The sequence below is a fragment of the Tamandua tetradactyla genome, chromosome 14, assembly GCF_023851605.1.
Source record: "Tamandua tetradactyla isolate mTamTet1 chromosome 14, mTamTet1.pri, whole genome shotgun sequence".
NCBI classification, from domain to species: Eukaryota; Metazoa; Chordata; class Mammalia; order Pilosa; family Myrmecophagidae; genus Tamandua; species Tamandua tetradactyla.
The window spans coordinates 94653516-94672436 of record NC_135340.1 but is presented as its reverse complement, the minus strand read 5'-3'; the positions used below and the strand labels follow the sequence as shown (position 1 = coordinate 94672436).

At 49.9% G+C, this 18921-nt stretch overlaps 1 protein-coding gene and 1 long non-coding RNA gene across 2 annotated transcripts in view; one reads left to right on the top strand and one right to left on the bottom strand.

Annotated features, from left to right (window-relative positions):
• Positions 1–529: 529 nt before the first annotated feature.
• On the bottom strand, positions 530–7658 carry LOC143656428 (uncharacterized). Its single transcript, XR_013162488.1, has 3 exons — positions 7200–7658; positions 4094–4158; positions 530–3997 (listed from the first exon to the last, which is right to left on the bottom strand). It is a non-coding gene; the product is annotated as an uncharacterized LOC143656428 (long non-coding RNA).
• Positions 7659–7921: 263 nt separating this feature from the next.
• The window catches only part of TBC1D2B (TBC1 domain family member 2B), a 112742-nt gene continuing 101742 nt past the window's right edge, over positions 7922–18921 (top strand). The window contains exon 1 of the mRNA XM_077126755.1: positions 7922–8293. Coding sequence (XP_076982870.1) covers positions 7922–8293 — 372 coding nt within the window. The remainder of the gene's footprint in view (positions 8294–18921) is intronic.

Below are 18921 nucleotides of genomic sequence, written 5' to 3'. Positions count from 1 at the left end.
AAACGAGACAAAGTGTCAATGGCTGAGAGATTCCAAACAGAGTCGAGAGGTTATCCTGGAGGTTATTCTTACGCATTAAGTAGATATCACCTTGTTATTCAAGAGGTAATGGAGAGGCTGGAGGGAACTGCCTGAAAATGTAGAGCTGTGTTCCAGTAGCCATGTTTCTTGAGAATGATTGAATAATGATAGAGTTTTCACAGTGTGACTGTGTGGTTGTGAAAACCTTGTGTCTGATGCTCCTTTTATCTACCTTGTCAGCAGACGAGTAGAACATATGGAATAAAAATAAATAACAGGGGGAACAAATGCTAAAATAAATTTAGATTGAAATGCTAGTGATCAATGAAAGGGAGGGGTAAGGGTTATGGTATATATGATCTTTTTTTTCTGTTTTCGTATTATTTCTTCATCTGCTGTCTTTTTATTTCTTTTTCTGAATTGATGCAAATGTTCTAAGAAATGATCATGATGATGAATATGCAACTAAGTGATGGTATTGTGAATTACTGATTATATATGTAGAACGGAATGATCACATGTTAATGTTTTAGTTCATTTGTTAAATTTTTTTAATTAATAAACAAATTTAAAAAAAAATGAAAAAACACCTTCTTCCCTCCTCCTCCCTGACCGTTTGCAAACCCTCACTGCCTTCTAGAATCTTCTCTCCAAGGTCTCTGACTCCTTAGTTTGAACACCTTTTCCACCCCTTGTGTAGGCGCCTTCGCCTGACCAGGATGATGCCTGAACTCCCCCCATTAGAGCAGCTCCTCAAAGGGGGCTGCAGCCCCTAGCGCTTGTGTGAGAGGAGGAGAAACCGGAGATCAGTTTCGGCTGGGAAGGCGAGAGAACCAAGGCTCGGGGGGAAAGCTGGTGGTTAAGGCAAGAGGGCTTCAGTGTCCTGGGCAGGGCAGTGAAGAGGAGGAGGTGGAGCCTCGGCAGCCCCGTGGCTTCCCCTGGAGTCTGGCCATCCCCACTCTCTGGGCGAAGCGCCTCTCTCTAACTCCAGTGGGGGCCTCGCCTGCCTGGCACCAAGACCCTGCCAACCCTCGGCCCTCCATCGTCTCCCTGCATCACCCTGGCCTCCACCTGTCCCAGCCACGGGCCCTGGGCTCTGGCGCGGAGAGCTTGGTCAGCACTTGTGATGCCTTCACTTCCAGGAAGAGAACGGCAAGGTGTGTCGATTTGCCTGCCAATTTGGTAGGAAAATGAGGCCACTGGCAGCCAGAGTCCCCGACTCTAGGCTGAGAGGATCTGAGAGTCCCCAACACCCCCACCTTGCAGCCACAGAGGACAGACCACGTCCTTCCCCGATGTCTCAGCATCACCAGGCGGAGGCACACAGCGGGGCTGGGATGAGGGGCCGGCCGGTGAATCAGCCACCCACCGTACTGAGGACCTACTGGTAAATGCATTTCTCCTTTAAGCTTCCTGACAGCTCCAGGCTGTAAATGCTCTTATTATCTCCCATTGCACAGGTGAAGAAACTGAGGAAGGCCAGGATGGCTGGGGGTGTGGCCCAAGGTCACACAAGCCCCCCGGGCATAGTCAGTCTTACTTTGTGCCCCCGCCCAGCGGCCTGGCATTTCCTGCCCCTAACCCTGCCCCGGTCGGGCAGCGTGGTGCGCGGGTCCCCGCGCCGGGCTGTGCAGAAGCGCAGGAAAAGCCCTCCTCCCAGTCAGGGGTGTTGCTCCGTGGGAGCTGCCAACTCTGGGAGAGCGGCTTCTGCTCTCAGCCCTGCACCTCCCCAGCCTTCCAGTGGTCGGCCTCCATCCACCGCTCTGCCCCCACCCTATTAGTCCTCTCTCCCCCTCCCCATCTAGGCCAGCACCCTCGGGGTATGCTCTGAGCTCAGCAAGGCCCTGCCAGGACTGGGTCCTGCCACCCCCTATAAATACCAGAGCCAATTTCTCCCTGTGCCCCTGCCCCAGGGACGGCAGAGCATTTGTGCCATTTGTGCAGGACTATGTGCAATGAAGGGTGGCTTCTCCAGCGGGACCCAGGGAAGATGCAAATATGGTGCCCCAAACTGGCCAGGGTTTGAACTAACCACAGCGGGCAGCAAGGCGCCGAGCCCCGACAGGAAGTGACAGGTGGGCTGTGACGACTGGGGAAGGACCCAGAGGGCCTTGAGCGTGGGGTAGGGTTGAGGTGGGGGCACTTAAAGTGGCCCCATGAGGCCTGGGGAGCTGTGGGAGGGGTGCCTTCCGGCCCTCCCAGCTTGCCCTCCTGCAGCAGTCGCATCTCAGTGTACACAGGGCCTCTGGAGGGCACCTGGCGGTCCATCCCCTCACTCACAGGTGAGGTGTGGCACGGCAGGTGTAAGGCCCGTTTTCCTCTCCAGCCACCCCCCACCCTGTCCCCCTCTGGGCTGCGAGACCCGCAAACACAAAGGCCATATGTGGTGGGGGGCTCCTTCGGCGGAACCTGCGCTTGCCCCACCCCTTTCTGGGGAAACTGGCCTAGGGTGAGTCACTGGTTCTGTGTTCCTTCCAGATCTGCCCAGAGGCTGGCCATGTGGGAGCAAGTTCGCTGCCCAAATTTCCCCTTTTCGGTAAACAGTGGTCCACTTCCTCCCCAGTTGGCTGCTTCCTGCTGGTCGCTGGTTTCCTGGGAGGCCTGAGGGGGCAGGGCAGACGGTCTGGCACAAACAGCCCGGTTCCACTCGCCGGGGAGGTGAGCAAGGACGTTGCAGGCCCAGGCCAGGATCGCAAGGAGGCTGGCGTTTCATCTGGAAGACCTCGAGGTCTGCAAAATGCCACAGGGCATTTAACAAAGGTTATAAGTGGTTACAAGCGACCAGAGGCAGCTTCAGAACTCCCACTTGGGGGGTGTCATCTGGCTGGAGATGGGAAATTGAAGCTGCTTTTGTTTAGCATTTTCCATAAACTATAAAAACTGTCCGGATCAAAGTTGGGGGGCAATGTTAAGGGAGATGAGCTAAAACCTCACCACTTAGACCCCTCGGCTCAGCCCCTGGAAGGGAGCCAGCCTCATGACCCCAGGACTGAGAGGGTAAGGCAAAGCAGGGTTTCTTCATGAAAGAGCTAGCATCCCAGAGCGGTGTGGAGGGAGTTCTGGGGTGGGGACCAAGGAAGGCCTGGGAGAGACCTGTGGGATTGAGAGCTGGGTTGGCCCTACAGGCCCTGGCCAAGACTTGCAAGGCTTGGGCTTCTTCTCTTTGGCTCAGGCGGGTGGATAGAGACTCGGGGCCCTCCGAGGGCCACTGCTGACACGCTGCTGCCAACTTTGAGGGCTTCATACTTTGCTCTTCTTGTTGGGGTCTCAGGGTCTGTGGTTGCGCAGCAACGCAGGGGTCCTGATTCTAGGCCTGGCCAGAACTGGGCAGGGGCCAAGCCATTTTATCCTTTAGGTCTGCACTGGTTTAAATCTGTCGTGGACCTCGGAAGAGCTGTGTCCTTTAATCCTCATTCAGTATTGCCGGTGGGATCTCTTTGGCTGTTTCCCTGGAGATGTGACCCACCCAACCGTGGATGATAACTTTTGATGAGATGGTTTCCATGGAGATGTATCTCCACCCATTCAAGGTGGGGCTGCGTACTGGAGCCCTTTAAGAGGGAACCATTTTGGAAAGAACCACGAGAGCCACCAGACTCAGCAGAGCCCATGTAGCCAGGGACCTTTGGAGCAGAAGGAAAATGACCCCAGGGAAGCCTCAGGAAATGAGGAGAGAAAGCAAGTAGAGGTCACCACGTGCCTTTTCAGCTGAGAGAGAAACCCTGAACTTCAACGGCCCTTTCTTTAGAGTTACGGTATCTTTCTCTAGATGCCTTGGTTTGCAAATTTTGATAGCCTTAGAACTGTAAACTTGCACCTTAATAAATTCCCTTCTTAAAAGCCATTCAATTTCTTGTACATTGCCTTCCAGCAGCTTTAATAAACTAAACCAAGGTACTTTCAGGCTGAACCTGCTAGCTTTTCAGACGCCGATCCAGTATTTGAGACCTGAAAAAAAATGTATTGGCACCAAAACCTGAGAAAAAGAGCAAAATCAGAATTAATAAACATTAAAATGTCTACAAAGTATAATGTTATATTGACTCCAAAATAATCATAAAAATGTCATTACCTTTGAAAACAATTTGTAGGTTAGGTTTTTCTCATGTGGCCATCATTCCTGCCTGGGTATGATGACTGCCAAGAGATTAGAGTCAATTATAAATCAAAATGAATCATTTTCATAGTCAAGAATATCAAGAGCACCATCAGAGAAATTCATTCAAATATTTTTATAGCAAAAATAAAATTGCATATAAGCTTGTTATGGGATGTGGGTTCATTGATATCATGTGGGGCGTGGCTTCCACAAGGAAGAGGGCAGGGCTCCAGCAATCATTTAAAAATGGCCCCCAGAGATACAGATTGTGCAACAGGATTGATTGTAAAAACTCAGAAATGGACAGCTCAATACTACCTAACTATAATACAATTATGTCAAAACACTGAATGAAGCTGAATGTGAGAATGATAGAGGGAGGAGGGCTGGGGGCACAGATGAAATCAGAAAGAAAGATAGACGATAAAGACTGAGATGGTATAATCTAGGAATGCCTAGAGTGTATAATGATAGTGACTAAATGTACATATTTTAAAAATGTTTGTGCATGAGGAAGAACAAAGGAATGTCAATACTGCAGGGTGCCACAAATAGATGGCAATTAATATTTTAAAATTTCAACTTATATGTGAGACTAAAGCAAAAAATGTTTATTTGGTACAAAATTTATATTTTGACTAGTGCATTTCCTAATACAACTTATGTAGACAGCTTAATTGAACACCATAAGTACATGGAACCTTGAGTAGGACATGAGATTTTGTGGGTTTGTCCAGAGTGATGCCCCGATAAATCCGAGTGATTTGATCAATGAATAAAAAAGTATTTGCAAAGTCCCCTTTGGGGAATGGTGAGAACGGGGGAAAATTCAACTTCCCCAAGTTGAATTCCTGATATTCTCACAAGCAGTATGGACAACCAAAGCTATAGGCTGAGCCCCCAGTCTTGGGGTTTGTTCATATGAAACTTAACCCCACAAATGATAGGTCAAGTCTACTTAAAATTAGGCCCAAGAGTCACCCCTAAGAGAACCTCTGTTGCTGCTCAGATGTGGCCTCTCTCTCCAACCAACACAACAAGCAAACTCACCACTCTCCCCCTGTCTATGTGGGACATGACTCCCAGGGGTGTGGACCTTCCTGGCAACATGGGACAGAAATTGTAGAATGAGCTGAGACTCAGCATCAAGGGATTGAGAAAACCTTCTCGACCAAAACGGGGAAGAGTGAAATGAGACAAAGTGTCAATGGCTGAGAGATTCCAAACAGAGTCGAGAGGTTATCCTGGAGGTTATTCTTATGCATTAAGTAGATATCACCTTGTTATCCAAGATGTAATGGAGAGGCTGGAGGGAACTGCCTGAAAATGTAGAGCTGTATTCCAGTAGCCATGTTTCTTGATGATGATTGAATAATGATATAGCTTTCACAATGTAACTGTGTGATTGTGAAAACCTTGTGTCTGATACTCCTTTTATCTACCTTATGGACAGATGAGTAAAACATATGTTTAAAAATAAATAAATAATAGGGGGAATAAATGTTAAAATAAATTTAGTAGATTGAAATGCCAGTGATCAATGAAAGGGAGGCGTAAGGGGTATGGTATGTATGAATTTTTTTCTGTTGTCTTTTTATTTCTCTTTCTGAATTGATGCAAATGTTCTAAGAAATGATCATGATGATGAATATGCAACTATGTGATGATACTGCGAGTTACTGATTATATAACAAGAATGGAACGATCATATGGTAAGAATGTTTGCGTGTTTATGTTGATATGTTGAATAAATAAATAAATTTAAAAAAATTCCTTAAAGTTGATCCAGACTCTCAAAAAAAAAAAAGGCCCCCAGATCCTCTGCTGAGAGCCTGAGGCTGGTGGCGATGGGGAAGCAAAATTGAGGCTCCACTGCAGGACGAGGCCTGATAGCTGACCTATTGAGAAACACAGACTCTGGCTCCAGGAGGCACCCTAAGCTTCTTTGTCCAGTATCATCTGCTGACCAGGGAGGGGCCTGCTTCCTCTCAGACAGCCCTTGACATGTGGAGATAGCTCTACCTGTGAGGAACGCCTCCCTCGTGCCCAGAAGTAGATCTGTGCTTCCACGTGACACCCCCTGGGGCCTGGCTCTATCATCTGGGATCAGAGGCCGCTGTGTTACAACTCACTGATAGAGCTGAGGACTGATGAGCTGTGTCCTGCCCTGCCCCGCGGCCTCTCAGAACCCTGACCACACGCACAGCCAGTTCTCCCAGCTCTTCCCCTTTCCATAGGGTTTCCCTGTCCCACCCTACCCTGGCTGCCTCCCTGAAGCCAATTACTCACAGCCCCTATGTGGTAGCTACTTGTATCATCCCCATTTTACACATGAAGAGGTGGGCCCAGAGAGGTTAACGACTTGCCCACCGTCTCTCTACGTCTCTCTACGTCTCTCTACGGGTAAACGGCAGAGGGAGAAGACAAATCCTGGAGGTCTGACTCCAGAGCCCAGCTCTTGACACTACGCTGTGTGGTGCACAAGGAGAGCTGAGGTGCGCTAACAGGGGAGAACCTTTTCTTTGGCCAGTGTGGAAAGGTCCCAGGTTTATGTGGCAGCGAAGGTAGGGCATGGGAATGGAGGGCCAAGGGAGACCCAAGCTGGCAGTCTAACTTGGTATCCCTGTCCTCAGAAAGCTCGGTTTTCTACCTGTGCCTTATTTGTGTCTGCGTAAAAACATGCAAAAGTACAAAGGTGGGGTATTTGTTTTGTTGTGGTCTTCTCGCCAATGTACAGAACCTTCCTTTTTCTCTTTGGATCAATGAGCTTTTGTACCTGCCTTTGGTCCCCTCTGCCGGGAAGACTTTCCCACCAGGTGTTTGCATAGCTTGTTCCCTCACACCATTCCAAGGCTCTCATCAATCTCCGCAGGAAACAGCTGGCAAGCCCTGCCTTCCATCAACTCCAACCCCTTCGCTTTGCTTTATTGCAAAAGCTATAGTTTTCCCCTCTTGAGGGTGTTGTGCATGAGTTAATACATAAAACACTCGTATGTAACAAGTGCTATCACTGACACTTATTAATTATAAGTTAACTATTTAACGTTGATACTTCTTAATTATTTAAATCACTACTTACATTTTGCCACAGCATTTATACAACACAGTATATGTTATATTCATTTGCTTATTCTCTCTCTCTCATATAATCTCCAGGAGGGCAGGGAAATGATGGGCTTGTTCACTGCTGCATCCCCAGGGCCTGAAGAGCACACAGCAGGCGCACAGTAAGTTTCTGTTGAATTCAGGGAGGGAACTGAGGCCTGGAAAGGCAGGAAATGTTTTGGCTTTCATTCATGCATTCTACAAATATTTACTGAGCACCCACTCAGGGCCTGGCCACAGGCTCTCTCCTCGTGCCTCATTTTCACAATACCAGCCTGTGGATGGGTGGGGGCAGAGATTGAAAAATGGCTTTATACGGTGGTACGATGTGCAGACAAGGAAATGCACAGCTTGAAGCGGACAGCCTGGTGAGACTGGAGTGCAGACCTCCGAGTAACTCAGACCCTGGGAAGAAACACATTTCCTTCCGCCGGGCGGGTTTCTGGACGCACGTTCCACGACGGCAACCGGGGGCCGGCGACCCGGCGAAACCCTCGCGCACCGGCCATCTGGAGCCCCGCGGGCGGGGGCGGGCCGGGGCGGGCGCGGCCGGGGTGGGCGCGGCGGGGGCGGGACTACAAGTCCCAGGGTTCCGTGCGCGCCGCGGGCCGTGCGGAGCGGCGGGGCTGCGGGGAGGGGGCGGGCGGCGGCGGCGGCGCGGGGCGCGGGGCGCGGGGCGGCGCGCGCAGGCGGGCGATGCCCGGGGCCGGGGCCGGGGCCGGGGCCGGGGCCCGGGCGGAGGTGGGTGGCGGCGGCGGAGCGGCCCCGGGGGTCGCCGCGGAGCCCGGGGTGGGGCCGGGGCGGGAGCCGGCGCGGCTGTGCGGCTACCTGCAGAAGCTGTCGGGCAAGGGCCCGCTGCGCGGCTACCGGAGCCGCTGGTTCGTGTTCGACGCGCGCCGCTGCTGCCTCTACTACTTCAAGAGCCCGCAGGACGCGCTGCCCCTCGGCCGCCTGGACATCGCCGACGCCTGCTTCAGCTACCAGGGCCCCGACGAGGCGGCCGAGCCCGGCGCCGAGCCGCCCGCGCACTTCCAGGTGCACAGCGCGGGAGCCGTCACGGTGCTCAAGGTGGGCGCGCGCGGGGCGGCCCCTCGCCCAGCCCTGCCCCCTCCCTAACCTCCGGGGCTGCCCGCCTGCCCCCCTTTCCCCACGACCCCGTCCCCCTTACCGGGGTGCGGGCCACGGCGGCCCCTCCCCGTTGCTCGGACACTGGCCCCGTCCTCTCCCTTGGCGCCTTCCTTCCCGCCGCACCTTCGTGCCCTCCCTCCTCTCGCGTGGCCCCTCCTGGGGGTTTCTGACCCCTCCCATGCGTCTCGGACATCTTTCACGCGGAGAGGCCCCTTAACCACTGCCCGAGGTGACCTTGGGCAAAGTACTGAACCTCTCTGTAGTTTGCTGCCGCCTCTGTCAAATGGGCGTGCTAGCAGGAGCCGCGTCATAGGGTGTTGGGATTAAATGAAGGATACTGGAAAGTGCCGGGTAATACTGTATTCAGTGCTGCAGGCAGAGCGAGTCCGGGATGGCGGGGTCTCTAGAGGTGATCTACTGCAGTCCCCTCTAGAGTGGGCAGGGATGCTCCAGCTAAGGTCACACAACCTTATTTTGGCTGGGAGAGGTGGGAAGGGGTTGCCTTAATCAGTTATGTCTTTGCTCATTCTAGGCTTCCTTAGTCTTTTGTAGGGAGAAACGTGTGGGGAGTCTAATGTAGGAACATCAGGCTAGAGTCAGGAGCCCTGACTCTGAGGGTGGAGATGCCTCCCCTGTCCCTGGGGGCCCCTAGAGAAGGAGACCCCATCGTCTCTTAGGTAAGGGTTCTCCAGCTTGGAGTACTCTGCAAGGGCATCCCAGCTCTAGGCCTTGGTCCTTGCCTGGTCGCTGAGTCTCCACCCTCACTCTTCCTTCTCCCTTCTCTTCTGTATTGCAGACTGGGCTTGCTCCAGAGCAGCATGGCTGGGCTGAGATATAGGAAAGCTCTTGGCAGGGCCAGCGAAGTGGAGTAGTGGAGAGCAGAGTCAGCGGGGCTTCGTGCCCTGGGACCTCCAGAGTTGACAGCGCCTGGAGCTGCTCCCGGAGGTCATCTCCAGGCCTTGTTGACTTGGCTCTTGCTTGCAGGGTCTCATTCCCATGTCTTAAGGCTTCTTTTTTCCTTTCCATCTCTAAGTGGGTGCAGACGGCTTCTTTTTTCCAACAAAGCCAAGCTGGGCTGCAGTTCATCTCCGGCTTGTTTAGAGAGCGTTTGTATGAATTTGGGAACAGCCCTATTGAGTACACATGGACTTTGGCCAAAGGCAAAGGCTTGTCACAGTAAACATGTGAACTGTCCCTGTGTCAGATGACTTTCCTGTGCAATTGTTTAAAAAAGAAAATAGAGCATTCTCTTTCACATCTCAGATGAGTTTGGAGCCCTCTCAGATTTTCATTAAAAAATCTGGTAATGGATGTATCTATAAGTGAGTCTGTAAAGCTTAGTGTTAGGAGTGTGGCTTTAGATTTGGGTGGGACAGACTTGACTTTGCAGCCCAGGTCTGCCACTCGCTTGTTTTGTGCACGTCACGCCATCTTTCTCTTCCAGTTTTCTCTTTGGCCAAGTGGGACTTGTTGGGTGGTTGCGAGGACCCCAGAAAATGTAATGGAAAGTGGCCCACACACAGTGGGCAGTAAGTGGCAGCTATATGAAAAAATAAGTGTTTTTGGCAAATATGTTGTGCAGTTGTGGACATAAAGGAACTAGAAGTATATGTATTAACGTGAACAAATCTAATAAACATGAAATCGAGCAAGAAAACCAGAGTTACAGAATGACATCATTTATAGCATGCAGAACAGTGCTGGAGGTAATTTGAGGATGTGTGCTGTGTGGTGAGTGTGTAGACCTGTCTGGGGGTCGTGAGCCCTGGGTTCAGCATGGTGGTTACATACAGTGTGAAGAGAGGGGATATCATCACTGCATCCGCTGTCTTTGCAGTGTTTTATGTTTTGGGCTAGGTGGCAAGTACACCTGTGTTTGTTATATTACTCTATCCATCTGTTTGTATATTCAGGATATTTATTTAAAAAAAAAATAAAGGAAGGGGGTGCGAGGGTAGTTCAGTGCTAGAATTCTCGCCTGCCATGAGGGACACCCAGGTTTGATTCCCGGCCCTTCCACGCCCCAAAAAACAAACAAGCAAACAAAGAATACAAACAAATCAACAAATGGTGCTGCAATAACCAGATACTCTCATGGAAAAAGAATGAAATGATGTGACACCGGCCATTCAGCATACAAAAAAGGAAATCTGTTTTCATATGGTTCCCAGCTGTGCAGGAATATTCTGACGTGTCGGGTTGAAGTGGTCGCCTACTGAGACAGGATAAGCAAGGCTACATGTCTGCTTTACAGAAACAGTGGGCATGGAAATGTGGGCAAGACTTTCCAAAAGAAGGAGGCAGTTGAGATCCAGGTGTCAGAGTAGGAGCACATTTTAAGAAGTGTGCTGGAAGAGTAAAAGTTTTGTTGGAGGAATCAAAATTTGAGCTAGAGGAGTAAAAATTTTGTTAGTAAAGTGGAAATTGGCCATTTGTCCTTCTTCTTACCTTCTAGATTGAAGAAAAGATTCCTCTGAGCTTTAGTACTTGACGTTAAGTCTGCTCAGTCCGAGGTAGATCTTGATTTTCAGGATTGTAGCCTAGTAAGCGTTAAAACCTGCCCAAACTTTAGCTAGTTGTGTATAATTTTACAGATGCCATTTCTTTTGACAGAAACAGAAAATTCAGCAGTTTGCTTATTGTACTATCGTGCTTCTTATTTTAAAGCATCTTTCGACCTTTTCTGGAGAAACTGTGGTTTTGTTGGGCTTTTCCTAAATATCTTATGGCTTGAGTCTTAATGAAAACCGATACTGGAATTTCTTGGTAAACTTCTCTGTTTTTAAACTCAAGGATCCAACCCAGTCCCTAGTTGTACAGATGAGAGAAAGGAGGCCAGAGAGGGGAAGTGATCTGTTTGAGATCATGAAGCTGGCCTCAGACACCCTTTGAAAGTTAGTACCAGAAACGCAGAGCATCCAACCGTAATATCTACCCTGGCAAGTCTACCTTTTTTGACTTTGGACGTCAGTTCTTTTGGATTAGATAAGGTGGTGCTTTTCCCCCTTAATTAGAATTGATTTCTTCCCATTTTATGCGGTAAGAAAGTACCAGGCATGTTTTACTGCCCTATTTTTTTTTTTTTAACCCAGAAGTGTAGTAACTGCTATTGGACATTCGGAAATGGCTGCAAGGATCTGGAATCTTAGCACGGGACGCAGCTTTGCAGTGACCTGGTCCTTAAGGCAAGGAGAGCATGTGACTGAGGGGAAAGCTTGAGCAGCCCTGCTCTGCCAGATCTCTGCCATCGCCAGAGCAAAGAATGTCATTAGATCATTGGCAGATCAATTTTGCCCCCTTTCTTGAAGGCATTTGATGCTCACATGTGCATGTGTTGGTTTCTGAGTCGTGTATGTAACTAAAGACTCATGCATTCCTACTCTTAGTCTCTTTTTCTGGGAAGGATGCATTCTCTGGTGTTGAAACTGCTTTAGCCTAATGGCAAACATTTGTTGGCTTTGGTGATCATAGTGCATTCAGTACAAAATAGATGCAGTAACCCAGCTTCCTGGTTAAGCTTTTCTGCCTTGGGGCCTCTGCTCAGGCGTCTTGAAGTATTAAGTCTTTTATAGGGACTTAACTTCTCATGGACTTACCTTAGCTTCCCAGTTAGTTCCTTAAAGACCCATGTGGAATTATGCCTGTGATGGCACACGTGGTCTCCATCCCCCGTTGCCTCTGACACAGGGCCTCTTTATCGGGGAGTTTCTGCCTTATTTTCTACCCGTGAGAGTGAAGGCTCCATGAAGCCTGCTGGGGCACCCTCAGCTGCTGGAATAGTGTTTGGCACAAAGCGGGCACCCATGAAGACATTGTCGAATGAATGGGTGGGACATGGTCGTCCAGTAAGCACTGGTTTCTGTGTGAGCTCTGGCCTTTTAGAAGCCATCAGCCAGAATTCTCAGGTGCACTGCCGTGTTACCTGGCATGCTTCCCTCCTGTCACGGGGGTGCCTGCCATCTGGCACATGCCCACTGAATATAACAGGTATCAGAGTCCTCAAGAGTATGACTCATTCTTCTCCAGAGATTACAGGCTGTCCTGCCTTTTCAGGTCTTTTGCGTTCCCGGTTCACAGCCTGAACTTGAGGAGAATGTTATGTGTGGGGTGGGAAAACTTTTTATACATAGGGCCAGATAGTAAGTATTTTAGGCTTTGCAGGCCATAGGGTTTCCTTCATAGCTATTCTTCTCTGCCATTGTAGTCCTTAAATGACCATAAAATGGCATGGCTGTGTTCAGTAAAACTTTATTTATGGACTGTAAAATTCGAATATCATATCGGCACGTCACAAAATATGCTTTCACGTTTTCTCCAACCATTTAAAAATGTAAAGACCATTCTTAGCTTTTAAGTCATACAGAAAAGGAAGTGGGCTGGAGATGGCCTTCAGGCCATCGTTTGCTGACTCTCGTGGTGTGGTAAATCTCAGGAGCTTTTTGTCATTCATTAATTCATCCTCTTGTTATGTGTACTTAGACACTGGGGGTGTAGAGAGGACAAGACACACACAGCTTCTGTCCCTGTGATGCTTTCTGAATAAGGGGAGACTGACATGAATGAAAACATAACACGGACCGGGGCTATGAAGTTGGAAAGAGATGCAAATTGATCTAGTTTTGAGTGGGGGAGTTGGGAAGTCTTCCCCGAGGAAGTGACATTTGAGACACAAATGATGAGCCGGCGCTAAGTGGAGTGGGCTTGTCGGAAGGGGAGGTAGAGATTCTGGGGGTCGGGGGTGGGCTTGGGGGAGATGGCAGAGGGCCTTGGATAGGAAAACTGTTCTTGCGTGAGACTCGACAGTGCCAGGTGGCAGCTGGGAGTGCAGGGCACGCGGCCTTGGGGACGCGGCCTTGGGGACGCTGTGGACACGGCCTTGGGGACGCGGTGTCTGGCCTCTTTGCTCAGGCTCTTGGGGCCAGGACAGGGTTGTGACCTCTGAGGAGAAGGAATCAGTGAAGAGTTTTAAGTAGGGACTGACAGATAGCTCCTCCCCCATCCGAGCGATGATTGGGCCGCTTCCGGTGTTTTTACGTGTGTGTGTGTGTGTGTGTGTGTGTGTGTGTGTGTGTGTGTGTGTGTGTGTGTGTGTGTGTGAGAGAGAGTGTGGGAGGAGTCTCTGGTCTGTGTGTTAAGGGGTAGTATTTCTTTGTTATGTACTGACAATCAAACTTAGAGGTAGAGAAACACAAAGGAAAAACCTTGCCCGTTGCTTTGTCAGTGCTGTTATTTCTGAGTAGGGTGTGCTGAGCTTTGGGGTGCCTTGTACTCAAGAAGCTGGCTTGGGGGGTGTGTGGCCAGGGGCCTGCCCGGCCTTGGGACTTCTTTCCTGAAGCGTTCCTGATGGTCACCCTCACTGACCTCTCAGGCCCTCTGCTTTGCACCGATGTGTGTTGCCAACTTCCTTCCCCCTTGGAGGTGGCTGGCTGCTCCTTGAGAAACAGAGGAGGGAGTCAATTGCAGAGGTGTGAATACCACCTTCCACCTCACTGAGGTTTCTAAGGGCTGTAGAGACGAGTGTCCTTGGTCAGGTGCCGTCACCCATCAGCCCCCTGGGAACAGCCTTCCCGACTCCGCGCAGCTCCTGTCTTTGTGTGCAGCGCTCTTCTTTTCCTTTTCTTTTTTTTTTTTGGTGCATGGGCCAGGATTGAACCCAGGTCTCCTCCGTGGCAGGTGAGCACTCCACCCCCGAACCGCCCGTGCACCCGTGTGTGTGCACGTTTTTGCTAGAACAAAATACAAAAAAAAGACCTCCCTTTTTCCTGCCCCCCCACTCCCCCCAAAAGATGAGAGCCCTAATATTAGAGATGACTCTCAGTTTTGTAAAGGGAGGGGTTTTAATTAGAAATTTTGGTTCTAGTAGAGATTTATGTAGTGGGGTCTTCATGACACCCATGTCTGTGGTGACCACATCCCACTAGGCAGAGTCCTCAGCGGGCTTTGTGTGCTGTCGCAGAGTGACCGCTGTGTGGGACTGGTGGACGGGGGAGCTGGGCTGCTTTGACTAGTGTCCTGTTAAATGCTCCACCAGTTGTGCCAGGCGGTCTGAGGGCATGAAGTCGAGATGGTCCTGGGGAAACCGAACTTTTCATGACTGCCCTGGAACACCAGGCAGCACAGGGAGCCCTGGATTCAGGATATCTGACTCGGGATGGTGTTTCATATGTACTGTATACTTGAGTTTAGTTCCACGGTTTGCAGTTTGGTCTTGTCTGTCTTTAAGCATCTGCTGTTGAATCCAGCTGGAAGAGACCCTTCACGAGGGCAGGGCGGTTGGTCTGCGCGGCTCACTGCTAAATTTGTAGAGCGATGTCAGGCTCATATCGAGGGCTCCGTATATATCTGTCGGCTGAGTGAGTGATTCGGGCCTCATGCCCTCCAGGGCTGAGTGTGAGAGAGAGTGAGTGAGTGTGTGTGTGGTGTATTCTTGCTTTATGCTCAAAGGGAGGTTTGCGTGTTCATTTGTTCATTCAGCAAATATTATTGCGTATCTACCGTGTTCTAAGCATTTTGTTTACTGCTGCAGATGTAGTAGTAAAAAACTCCATTGGTTTTTTTAGTGTTAGGAAGACTTGAAAAATAGTTTGACACTTGGTATCGTGAGATGAATTGTGAGAGTTTTGAAAAAAGCTTGGTCGAATACCATATTTGTCTGCAGTATTCTGTGTTGGGAGTAAATATCAAATGTCTGCAAATATTTTGATGCTGAGGGAGGTCTGGAATCTTTCCAGGGTAAATGAAAGGGAGGGGGGATCCTATATGTAAAGTACTAATTTGGATATGGCCCAGAGCCAGAAATCTGTGCTTTGTATAATAGTTTCTTTGGGCATGACAGAATTGGAGCGATGTGTATTTCTGATTATCAAGAACTACCCTTCTGAGAAGCTGGGGCTGGGAGAGTTGTTAGGTTTTAGGATAATCCTGTAACGACTTAAAGACTTCAGTTTTCTTGGGTCAGCAAGATGTGTTCCCAGTGAGATGGGTGCGTTTGTAGGCTTGGCCATTTGCTCAATGTTTGTTGAGACTGTATAGGGGAACTGGGATCTGGTGGAGAAGGGTGAAATGCAAGCGCTGGGATTCCTTTGGGCTCCTCTTCTGGGCCAGCCCTCCTGGAAGGACAAGGTTTTTCTTGGACAGCCTGCTCCACTAGGAGCGTCGTCCTGTGCGTGTCAGATGCCAGGCCTGGCAGTCAACCGAAAGTGGGCAGGCCACTGTTGTTATCAGAGATGTTGATCTTGGATTATAGGAATTATTTCTAGGCAGCAGGCCCACCTCTCATTTCCCTTTCCAACTCTCACATGTCCAGGGGAGGCTGTGCTTGCAGAGAGCGTGGCCTGGCCTTTGAAATGTCACACAGCTAGCCAGCCATTCACCCAACTAACTTGTTCTGAGCAGGTCCCTGATGGACGTGTAGCGGAAGTTAGGCGTTACCTCTGGCCTGGGGGAACTTGTCCTGTGCGTGTTCTGAGTGTGATTAGGACACCGTCATTAAATGGTCCTGAAGCTGGAGGAAGTCATTTGGTGTGTTTTCTTGGAGCCTGCCCTGTGCCTGTGCGAATGAGTGAGGAATCTGAGTCCAACAGCTGGCTAGTGGCAGCTCTTGCTCTAGAGCATGTCTGGACATGTGAACGATATTTTAATAGTTTAAACCCAGCAGTTTGATGCTATTTGCTTCATATCTCTATAATCCATTAGTAGGAAATTAGACTTATTCTGTTTTTCCTTCTATACAGATACTTCAATTGTGTGTTTAATTATTTTGTATTGGGTGTAGGTTTAAGAAATTTAGTCACATGAAAATTCTAAATAAAGGTATGGGTTATAAGCTTCCAGTCGGGGTTGATGTGATAAGGAACATTCATGATGTTACATGCAGAGACCAGGTCTGATGGAGCTGTAGGGAGAGTACTTTTGCTTAGGAAAATGGAGCCTTGGCTGTTGGCTGAATGAATTGTCTCTTGCTGCACCAGTTTTTTAAGGTTTGCAGTTTACACAGCTCTCTCACATGTGATATCTCAACACTAAAATGCTAATAGGTTTTCTTTTCTTTCTGTTTGTTCTAGTTTGCTAGCTGCCGGAATGCAGCACACCAGAGACGGATTGGCTTTTAATAAAAGGGGATTTATTTTGTTGGTTCTTCAGAGGAAAGGCAGCTAACTTTCCACTGAGGTTCTTCCTTACGTGGAAGGCACAGGATGGTCTCTGCTGGTCTTCTCTCCAGGCCCCTGGGTTCTGACAACTTTCCCCGGGGTGATTTCTTTCTCCATCTCCAAAGGCCTGGGCTGAGCTGCTAGTGCTGAGATGACGAATGCCGAGCTGCTAGGCTGTGCTACCTTGCGTTCTCTCATTTAAGCACCAGCCAATTAAGTCAACTGTCACTCATTGCAGCAGACACGCCCCCTAGCCGACTGCAGATGTAATTGGCAACAGATGAGGTTCACGCACCATTGGTTTATGTCCGCAGCAACAAGACTAGGTATGCTCACCTGGCCAAGTTGACGACTGAATCTAACTAACACACTGTTTAAAAGGGAAACATCTCTGCCAGAACTGTCGTTCTCAGAATTAGTGTGGAGACGAACCCCTGGGGTACTGCTAAAAGGCATACTGCAGTTTCCACCCCTACGGAGCCTGACCTGGCCTGCAGGGTGGGCCTCAGGAATCTGCATTTTGAACTAGCACCCCAGGCCCTCCTGCCACACACCTCTGAGGGCCTCTCTGGGAAACACTGCTTTTGTGCAGATCCCGAAGGACCGTTCCTTGGCTGTGATGCAGAAACTGGCCCTGCTTGATGATGGTTTTCTACGTGGACCAGAAATAGCTGAACTGCGTGTGTAGAGATGAGGGAAGCACGAGCGCTTGATCCTTAGTGTGACACTCTGTGGTTTATGTCTGCATGTCTTCTTTGCTTTCTGAGTTTCTGTGCCCCAGCAGTGGTTCTCTGGCCTGGCTCTCCATGCCTCTGTGCACCCCCAGAGACTCCCACGGCTCCACACCCCTCCGTGGGCGCAGGTGCCTGTCTCAGTGCAGACCACTTAGTGGTGGGCCGGGCCTCAGGCTGGCTTCCTCCGTGCTGGTTCGGAGGGAGGGGGTGGTGTTTGCTGGGCGTCCTTCTAGGGCCTTCTGGGAGAGTGGCTTTCAGTGGCTGCTGTCACCAAATAGCTGGTAAGGACTTTTAGAAGCCCCACTTTTTACCCAGAGAGGGGCGAATAACAGAGTGATTTAGGAGGAGAACCATCATGGTTCTCAGGACACTCTCCTGAGAAACCTCTACCGTGGAAAGCTGTAGGAAATCAGGGTGGTTCTGAAGCACATCTGTAAATTCAGGCCGAGTCCTGGGATCTGGCTCCCCTGGCCCTCCCACATCTCTGATGGGTGGAGCCTGGGAATCTTTCCTTCCCCAACCCCGAGTTCTGAAGACTTCCTATTAAGTCATTCGTTCCTGTGTCCCGGTTTTAAGTTCAAAAACATGAAGCCAGGATACTGCAGTTCTGCCCGGTGTGGGATCCAGGGGTGGAGCGCCCCTCCCCCCCAGCGCCCCTCCCCCCCAGTGCCCCTCCCCCCCGCGCCCCTCCCCCCCAGCGCCCCTCCCCCCAGCGCCCCTCCCTAAGGGGCTGGCCGTGGCCGCAGGAGTTTTATTTATCCTGAGCTCGGAAAACCCTGGTGCTCTCTTATTGTGCAATGCCAAAGCCGACAGGGAACCACAGGAATGTAACCCTCTGGTCACTCGGAGGCCACGTGCTCCCTTTCCTTCTGAAACAGAAAGCACTTCTGATGGGTTTCCACAGTTCCTGCAGGGACAAGCAGGCCCACGGAGGCCCTGTCCTTGGCCTCGTCTTTATGAGCGCTGCCACCCCGTCCAGGTGGGTGACCTCTGCTGCAAGAGGCTTTGGGCGCCGGGCACTCACAAGTCTGGTTGTCTTGTCCGCTTCCTTGTGAGCGCACGTTTGCTTCTCCCTGTTCTCTCTGTCGGTGCATTCTGATGCATTGCCCTTAGATGCGGAGCCCTTCAATTGGTAACAGCGGAAAATAGGTTTAAGCAATGACTTTTCTCTGACGGTGTTTGCTTTGTGAAGGGGGATGCTTTGAGTATTATGCATGGCAAAACTCTTCAGGCTGCCACCCTCATAAATGGGTGAGAAGGGTGCCGCTTTCCTGATTGAAGGGTTTCCACTCCTGACTCAGAGTCTGGGGAAATTCATTGCTGGGGGGTGTATGTTGTTGGTCGGCCCCTGGAAAGGATGCAGGTGGTTATTTTTAAGACATTGGATGAAAATGCTAATTTTAAGATAACAGTTTTAAAAGGCATAAAAAGATAATTTAATGTGTTTACTAGAGGAGTGGAGGAGGGTCATAAAATTACATTTCATTTTCTGAGGAATTGGGAGAGACCCAGTATTTTCCTTCTTTGTCTCAGTTGCTGGACTGAGACAAAAGATTTCAAAACCTGCCCAGAGAAAAAACACATATTTTTTTTAAAATTAGTACTAGACTAGATGATCCCTTGAGATTGTTCCTAGGCTCGTGATTTTGAAACATTCAAAGGAAAGTTTGGAACAGAAAGTTAT